General features: G+C 60.9%; 1 protein-coding gene across 3 annotated transcripts; it reads left to right on the top strand.

The window, feature by feature from the left end:
• Window positions 1–925: 925 nt before the first annotated feature.
• Window positions 926–3,699, top strand: LOC120616842 (testis-specific Y-encoded protein 2-like). Of its 3 annotated transcripts, none has more exons than XR_005656707.1 (3): window positions 926–1,180; window positions 1,295–1,881; window positions 2,562–3,699. XR_005656707.1 is itself a non-coding variant. In XM_039880406.1 (3 exons), exons 1-3 carry the CDS (start codon window positions 1,121–1,123, stop codon window positions 1,624–1,626), a joined length of 294 nt encoding a protein of 97 aa, XP_039736340.1. In that variant the 5' UTR covers window positions 926–1,120; the 3' UTR covers window positions 1,627–2,547. The 3 variants fall into 3 exon arrangements, 2 of the variants coding, with proteins under 2 accessions (XP_039736340.1, XP_039736339.1); XM_039880406.1 differs by lacking the exon at window positions 2,562–3,699 and having other exon boundaries at window positions 1,295–1,406; window positions 1,505–2,547; XM_039880405.1 differs by lacking the exon at window positions 2,562–3,699 and having other exon boundaries at window positions 1,295–2,546.
• The last annotated feature ends 4,374 nt before the right edge of the window (window positions 3,700–8,073 follow it).

The following is an 8,073-nucleotide window of genomic DNA, read 5'->3' as shown; positions in this document are numbered from 1 at the left end:
CCGAGGAGGAGAAGGAGGAGGACAGCGAGAGGCAGAGGCAGCAGGAGTTGCTGGAGGGGCATGACAACAAGCAGAGCATCCAGGTGATGACCCTGTCTGGCCACCGGCAGGGCTGGGAGGAGTGGGCAGACACTGGTGAGTCGGCGGTCGAGGGGGAGGAGGAGAGCGAAGGTCTGGATGCGAGGCCCACCGTCTGGCTGGAGGAGAAGCCCAGAGTGCTGGCGCATGTGCGCGACAAGCCGCTGGCTCTGAGGCGAGAGCAGAGCCGGTGCCGGCTCCAGACAGTGTGAGGCCCCCACGGGGGGAACCGGAGGCCCTACAGAGGAATTTGGAGCCTGTGAACGAGCTGGTGAGCCGGGCCCAGTCTCGACTGCAGCTCAAGATATTGCAGAGCTGGAAACCCCTCCTGGAGCTCAGAAACACCCTCATCCAGTGCATCCCGGGCTTCTGGGCCCAAGTGGTATCCTTGCTGCTGTGACGGAGGGAAATCAGGAGTGAGCCGGATATAGCTGGCTAGTGCAGGAGGAAGGCGGCAGAGCGCGCGGAACGCTGAGGATATCCGTGTGAGGGACAGTGTCCGGCTGCTGACGGCAGTCTTGTACATGTGACTCCAAAACCCAGGGGGCATCCTCGATCATACACATAGCACTGCAAGGTACCTCGCGGTCTACGAGCAGCGGTGCGAAGCAGAGGGACACGGAGTGCGAGGGCCCTGCACTCCCAGCAGCCGCATGATGCACAGGGTCCCTTTCGGAATGCCGCTGCAGGAGGGGCTGTCCCGTGGCCTATTTCCTGTGTCAGAGTCACGAGGTCCAGAGAGATGATGTTCTGCCGAGGCCGAGGCCGGGGCACTAGCGGATCAGGTGCAGCTCAAGGGCCCTGTGACACGGAACCTAGCCCCGCGTCGTGTCGTGCTCTTGTGTCAGTGCACACAAGAGCGCGACACGAGGGCCTCGCTGGTCCTTGCCAGGGGCTGCGGGCAGATGCGGTGCGGCTAGGCGGAAGAGTGGTGAGGCAGTCGCGGGGTGTTTCCAGACTTTGGCTGCGGTCCTAGCCCTATCGTCTGCATCGTCCAGCCTCTAAGCTTCTCGACAGTAAGCAGTTTGGGAACCACCCGGAGATGTCAGCCATGATGGGAGAGCAGGATGCAAACCGGCTTAGCTACATGACCAACTTGCAGGTGAGGCTGAGGAGCGAGGGCGGCCGGGGACACGGCCTTCCTTCCCAATCAGGGAAGGATAGTATCCTGGACAGATTTTCTGCCTGAAGTGCACCCACTTTTTTCTCCTGGCAGGTCGAGGACGTGAGGCATCGCCCTGATTGCTGCCGGATCGTGCTGTTCTTTGCGAGCAACACCTATTTCCGCGAGAAAGTGGTTGCTAAGGAGTATGTCATGAACGGCAGTGGTAAGAGGAGGCTACCTCACCGGTGGCAGCAGGCGTGGGGGCGGGGGCTGAAGTGGGAAAGACAGCCATCCACCCTTTCCCACCCTCTCTTCCCACAGGATACAGGGCGTCTCGGGCCACTCCAGTGCGGCGATATCAGCATTACGAACGCGAGGCCTGCAGCCGCCGGCACGCCGACGGCCGACGACCGACGGCAGAACCGGTTGGGCTGCATGTGTGAGCCGGACTGGGCCGGATCGGGCAGGATTGCCGAGGTGGGGCGTCAGTGGCGGGGCCGAGAAAGACCGTGTCACCCGGTGTCCCCGCCGCTCGTGCGAGGGGTCTGAGCCCCGTCCTGGGCCGACCCGCCCTCTTTGCCCTGCCAGATCATCCGTGAGGACCTGTGGCCCAATCCCCTGCGCTACCACGTGAGGAGCGAGGCCCCAGAGGACGGGAACGGGGCGGAGATCAATCGAGGAGCCCGGGGGACCGAAACGTGAGTTGTCGCGTCTCCGGGACATTCGTTTCTCACGTGGTGAAGCTGAAAGGGACACAACCGTCACGGCTGCAGGAAGAGACGGGCAGCCTGGGAAGTGCTGTGCCGCTCAGCTTCTGACTGGAGAAGCTGAAGGTCGATGAAGCGGTGTGAATGGCACAGGACACTCAGAAGCGATGCACGTGCCAGGCAGCTCATTCATGACCATGGGCCCCGCACCCAAGCCCCCAGGGCCCCATCTCTTGTGGATCGTGGCTGACAGCAAGTGCTTGGTCCTAGGCTTTCCACAGCATCTGCCAGTCGTGGTCCAAAAGAGGCGGCCCTTGCTGGGCCAGCCCTTTCTTGTCTTCACGTCACAGCTGTCCTCGACTTTTCCTCGGGGACTCCCATGGTTCGCCCATCCACACAGAGAGTCGGGGTCATTTTAAAGAGATAATGGCGGGTGGGGTGCAGTTGGACCCCCTGGCATGAGGAAAAAATGAAGAGGTCACAAGTGGCCGCTTGCACGTCTTTCCCAGTCACACCGAGACGTGGATCTTTAAAGCATGTTCTCAGTGCTCAGAGAAGCTCTGACTCCACGTCTGTATGCGTGAGCTTGCTCGCGTGCGTGCGTGTTTCCATTCGGGGCACTTCCCTGTCTTGGAGTATGTACGGCAGGTCGTCCCCCTTCCGCCCAACAGGAGAAACCCCGAGAAGCTTTTGCGGATGGAAACGTCTTCTGCACTTCATTGTCCTCACAGAAAGTCAGTGAGGAGAGTTCCGGTGGGCAGGCAACACAGACGGAGGCACGATGCGGCCCAGACTAACGTTGGGAGAAAAATAAAGGGCATTAAATGTTTGTGTCTGCGTGTGGCGTCTGCATCAGCTTGGGGGAGTTGAGGAAGACTTCGACTCGGACTGTGCTCTTTGACACAGTGCCCGGCCATTACCGGGCCCGGTAGGACTGTTCAGCAGTCTTGTACAGGAGGGTGATTGACTCGAGACACGGTCGTGCCTATGGGGCGGGAGATGAGGCTGAGTAGCGATCAGACACGTGGTGGGCAGGCCATGGAGTTCTGAGCAAGGGACGAGGCACCCTTGCCTTGGCTGCAGAGACAGTGCTCAAGCGGGACACGGAGAGAAATCGGCGGCTACCCCAGAAAGATGCGTGAGGCGCTGGCAGCAATTCCGGGGCTCGGATTCAAGGCTCGTATTCACAGGTGGAAATCCCAGTCGTGGAGGAAGTGGCTTGAGCAATGCCCAGGGAGATTTTCCAGCTTGCTGAGACAAGTCCGACTGCATGCCGTGGAAGTAAATACAGGGCTGCAGGGAGGAGGCTCAGTGTGGACAAAAGGTGACGTTCCGTGACTTTCCAGAGAGGACTGAGTCAGGGCCAGGCAGATCTTCTCAGGTTCCAGGTAGCGCTGATCAGCGGACCCAAGATTATCTCCCGCACTGCAAGGAGACAGCCGAGTAACACTCACGGAGTCATCCTAGGTCTGCAGGAGGAGGGCCGAGTGCGGGATGAAAAACAAAACCCATGTCACTTTAGGCCTGCGAGGAAAGCAATCGGAAGGGAAGTGTCCGAATGTTCATGAGCGCAGGAGAAGAACCGAGTCAAGGCTGCCGGCACAGGGCTGAGTAATGGACAGAGGAGAAACCTCAGGGCTTTGCGGGAGTGGCTGAGTGCGCCCAGGCCAACATGGCAGGCTTACAGGTTCGAGCCCGAATGTGCAGTAAAGAAATAAGTAAATAAACAGGTACATTCATACATACATACGTACATGCATACTTCCTTACATCCACACATGCTTACGCACATACATGCATACACACGTAAAGTCCTTTCGAGCCAAGAGGAAGAAGCCTGAGGAATACGAAGGGAATGGTTTTGCACGATTCGATGCGGGGCGATGGAGAAGGACACACTACTCTTAAGGCTGCAGCGAGATGCTTCCGAGGGTCAGGAAGTCATTCCCGGACTGCAGGGATACGGCAATGAAGAGAAACGACAAGAGCTTCCTGGCCGCCAGAAGGCAGCCGAGAAAGGAAGAGTGTGAGACAACGGGCAGCAGAGACAGGCCTGAGCAAGGCACAGAGAGACATCACAGAACTGCAGGCGGGGGCATGAGGAAGGGCCAGGAAGAAAATTGCTGCCCTTCCAAAGATGAACTGAGCAAGGACAGGAGAGCAAAACAGGACTCCAGGCAGAGGGCTGAGGTAGACAGCAGGGCCATCTTCAGGGCGACAGAAGAAAGGGCCCAATCTGGGACCAGAAATGATGGGCAGGCACCCGGCGAGAGGCTTGAAGAAATAAGGCCCAGGCAGAATGTCTCGAACTTCCGGCAGACGGCAGAGGAGTGCACAGGGAGAACTCGCAGGACTGCTGGGAGAGGGCCCCATGGGCGACGTGGACCAAAATCGTGGGCCACGGGGAACCACGGAGTAAGAAAGGAGGTGGTCACTCCAAAGCCCCAGGAAGCGGTCTTAGGAAGGGGCTGGAGCCCAGGTCCAGGGCTGCAGGGAAAAGGCCGAGTGAGTTTCAGGAAAGTACAGGGCAGCAGACTGAGGGATGCAAAAGGGGTAAAGTGGACATTTTGGCCTTACACGCGGAGAGCAGAGTCAAGGCTAAGAGAAATGCAGGACCGGCGAGAGAGGGTTGGGGAAGGGACGCCGTCGATTCCCCACGGCTGCGTGGACAGGGCTGAGGACGCACGGACACGGGGAGAAGTTGCAGATCTGCAGGGACTGGGCTTCGTGAGGGAAAAGGTGGACATTTCCGGGCTGCCCTGATGGGCCTCAGTCAGGGCCAAGGAGACCCTCGGAGGCAGCGCTAAGAGGGCTGACAAAGAACGGGGAGAGAGTCCAGGGCTGCATGCAGACGGCCGAGGAAGGCACAGGCAGCAATTGCGGGGCTGAGGCAAGAGGGCTCAGTCAGCCTACACGGCGAAACTGCATGGCTTGAGGGAGAGGGCTGAGTCAGGGTGGAGTCCATACAGGCACGCAGGGGCGATTGAGGGACACGGGAGAATGTGAGGGGTAGCTGGAAAAGAGCTGACAAAGTGATAAGGAGATCCTTTGAGGGCTGTCAGGAGAGGCCTTCGTCGTGTTCACAGAAAAATCTCGGGCTGCGGAAAGACGGCTGAGTGCGGGTTCAAGAAGAACATCGGGGCGTGCGGGGAGTTGCCTTTGTCGGGAAACGGGTAGACCTCTCCTGACTGCACGCAGAAGACGGTGTGAGGAAGGAGAAAGACGGGGCTGCACGACGAGGGCTGAGTTCAGGCTCGCGGACAGGTGTTCGGGCTTCAGGGACACGGCTGAGTCAGCACGGGCAAAATGCCAGAGTTGCAGGTTCAGGGTCCAAGACGGAAGAAGGCAAATTTCAGGCCTATACCAGGAGGGCTGCCGAATGTCCAAGTCGAATACGCGAGGATTCGCAGAGAGGGCTGCCCAAGGCCTACGGAGAGATGATTCAGGCGTGCGGGGAGGGCGCCGAGTAGAAGACTCGTCTGGGAAACCGTCTGGGGATGCAGAGGGATGGCTGCCGAGGAGGCTAGGGTGCCATGTTACCGCTGCGGGCGGAGGGCCGAGGAAAGCCCAAGGGCCACGTGCGGGGTTCAGAACGACGATCGGTAGGTTCAGGGGAGACTCTGCAGCGCAGCTGCACGACGACTGAGCAAGGGCGAAGGAGAACATTCAGCGTGGCGGGGAGACGGCTGCTCGAGTGGCAGGGAAGATATTTCAGGGCCCGGACAGCGGACGGGGTGAGAACGGGAAAGCAATTCCGGGGCTTCCGGGAGAGGCCGACTGAGGGGCCAGGAAGAAACGCAAGAGGGAAACGTGCGCAGCACGTGTGCTCAAGTCAATCTCTTTGCCTCGTGCACGAGAGATCCGCCTGACGGCCACCGTGAGGCCGAGCACTGTCCTAAACACAGATTGGTGCCGTCAGAGAGGGCCTGGCCTCTCTGGTCAGAACCCCCTTGGGAACGATTCGGAAAGAGGTCACGTGCATTTGAAAATGCGTTTGAAGGCCACTTGCTGACCAAGTGGAGAAAGAGTTTGCCGGGGAATTCCTTCTGGGCCTTTGGAGATTCCAAACAATGACTCACTATACTCTGACACGGGTGAGCGATTGGCTTTCGGCCCGGTCACCCCAGAAGCACTGTGCTGAAACAGTTTGCAGGTAAACCGTTACTTTGCAGGTAAACTTGAAAACACAAGTGCCTCCCCGTTCTCACAACATGATGGATCGAAAGGGAGGAAACGAGCTACGTGCGTGGCAGAGGGTGCCTGAGCTCCGCTCGTGACGCAACTCCGAGACGCTGATCCTGCTGCCGGAAGGCATTCGGTAAATGAATTCCACATGGGGGGTCCCTTATGGGTGTCGACGAACCGATGTTCTTGACACACTCCAAGCAAAGAGTGCCAGATCTTGGACAACAGCTTTGCCGGCATTCAGGCACACCTGCCGTTACGGTACAGGCTGGGCACAGGAGACTCTCACTGAGCAACAGAGATGAGAAAGAGTGGGCAAGGGACGTGCTAAAGACAAGGAGTGCAGCAACCCAGGTTAATGGCCATCCTCCTCAGAGCACCAATGCGATTTCTGTCGCTTTCACCAACTAGAGACGGGCCGCAGAAAAGTGGCCAGGACTGAGTCCCTTCCTAGCCGGGGCAATCAAGTGAAGGGGATGGAAGAAAGGAGGCAAGAGAAAACAGGCACGAGGACAGGGGGACGACGACGACACGCAGGAAACTTTTTGATCTCGCTCTTTGGTCATTAGCACAGGAATTCAGCGGGGAACTCCGGAGGCTCCACTTGCCTCTGGCCAGCGACCTTCCCCGTCGCCTCCAGCCTGGGTCTCAAAGATAGCTTCTCCTCCCAAGGCACGTGCTGCACAGGACTATGCCCAGGCCTCTTTGCCCAGGGCTTCGGGGCATCCCACTGACAAGTGGTCCGAGAAGGGCACCGGCTAGCGGCAAAGCCTGGCGAACACCGAGACGCGCCAGAGCCCGAAGGCCTCCTTTGGGAAAGCAGCGGGAGCCAGGCGGAGGCCCGAGGCCACCGGCAGCTGGCCATCAGGGTGGGGGTGCAGGGCCGCACGCAGGGGGTGGACGCAGGCCGACTCCGGGGGAAGGGCGACCGGCGCCCCGCCTCCGGACCGCCCCCCACCGTCGGGCCGATCGGTCGGCAGGCGGGCCCAGAGAACGCAGGGGGCGCCCCCTCGTGGCCCGTGGAGTCGCCGGCCCGCTGGCAACCGGAACCGCGCGCCAGCGGCCGGGAGTCCGGAAGGGCAGCGACGCCGCGGCGCAGCCGGGCCCGGGACGCCGCGCGGCCGCGCCCCTCGGCTGCGGCCTCCGCCTGCGTCCCGCGCCTGCTCGTCATCTGCGCAGCTACTCGGCTCTGGGGCCGAACGTCATGGCGAGTGGGGAAGGCTGCGGGGGCGCTCGGGCGAGCCAGGCGTCCTGGGTGGCCGGAGTCGTGGGAGGCGGCCCTCAGGAGGCACAGTCCCGTGCGCCTCCTCGCGGGCCGCCCGGCCGGGGCTCCGGGGCGCCCGCAGCGGCGGACAGGGCCGCCGGGACCACGGTCTGCAGCGCGCAGGCCCCGCAGCACACAGAGGCCCTGGATGCCGGGCAAGAGGCGTGGCTGCAGCTGCTGGATGACATCCAAGCGGAGGTGGAGGTCGTGACAGAGATGGCGACAGTGCCCCAGCAGGCCGAGGAGCTGGGCGGCGCGCACGGGGGCGTGGGGGGGGAAGCGTGCGCGTGGCCCCGAGCGGTGCTGCTGCTGGCTGACATGGTGCAGGTGGTGGAGGTCGTGTCAGAAGAGGAGGCAGTGAGGCGGCAGCACGCTGATGAGGGCCCCGGTTTGGAAGAGCGGATGATAGAAGGGGTGGAGCGCCATGGCATGGAGCCTTCACTGCCGTTGGAAGACAGGACGCAGCGGGTGGGAGCGCTGTCCAACCGCGTGGATGTAAGGGGCTGGGCGGAGTGGGCAGTGTCCGAATATGGCGGTGTGGAGGATGAGGGGGAGGAAAACAGGGAAAGGCAGCGAGAGGTGCTGGAGGGGCATGACAACATACCGTTGATCCAGCTGGTGACTGTTCCCGGCCACATGGATGGCTGGGAGCAGAGGCCATTGTCCCAAGGTGGCAATCAGGAGGAGTTGGGGGAGGAGAAGGTCGACGACGACGAGGAGGAGGAGGAGGAGGA

Source organism: Pteropus medius, unplaced genomic scaffold (genome assembly GCF_902729225.1).
Source record: "Pteropus medius unplaced genomic scaffold, Ma_sr-lr_union100, whole genome shotgun sequence".
Taxonomy (NCBI): domain Eukaryota; kingdom Metazoa; phylum Chordata; class Mammalia; order Chiroptera; family Pteropodidae; genus Pteropus; species Pteropus medius.
The sequence above is the reverse complement of the archived record's forward strand: the minus strand, read 5'-3'. Positions and strand labels throughout refer to the sequence as shown.

Bases quoted from the DNA above. Each gene is read 5' to 3' on its own strand.
- LOC120616842 (XM_039880405.1), top strand. From the start codon at position 1,121: ATGTCAGCCATGATGGGAGAGCAGGATGCAAACCGGCTTAGCTACATG. The intron at 1,181-1,294 runs GTGAGGCTGAGG...TTCTCCTGGCAG, and splicing joins GCTACATGACCAACTTGCAG to GTCGAGGACGTGAGGCATCG.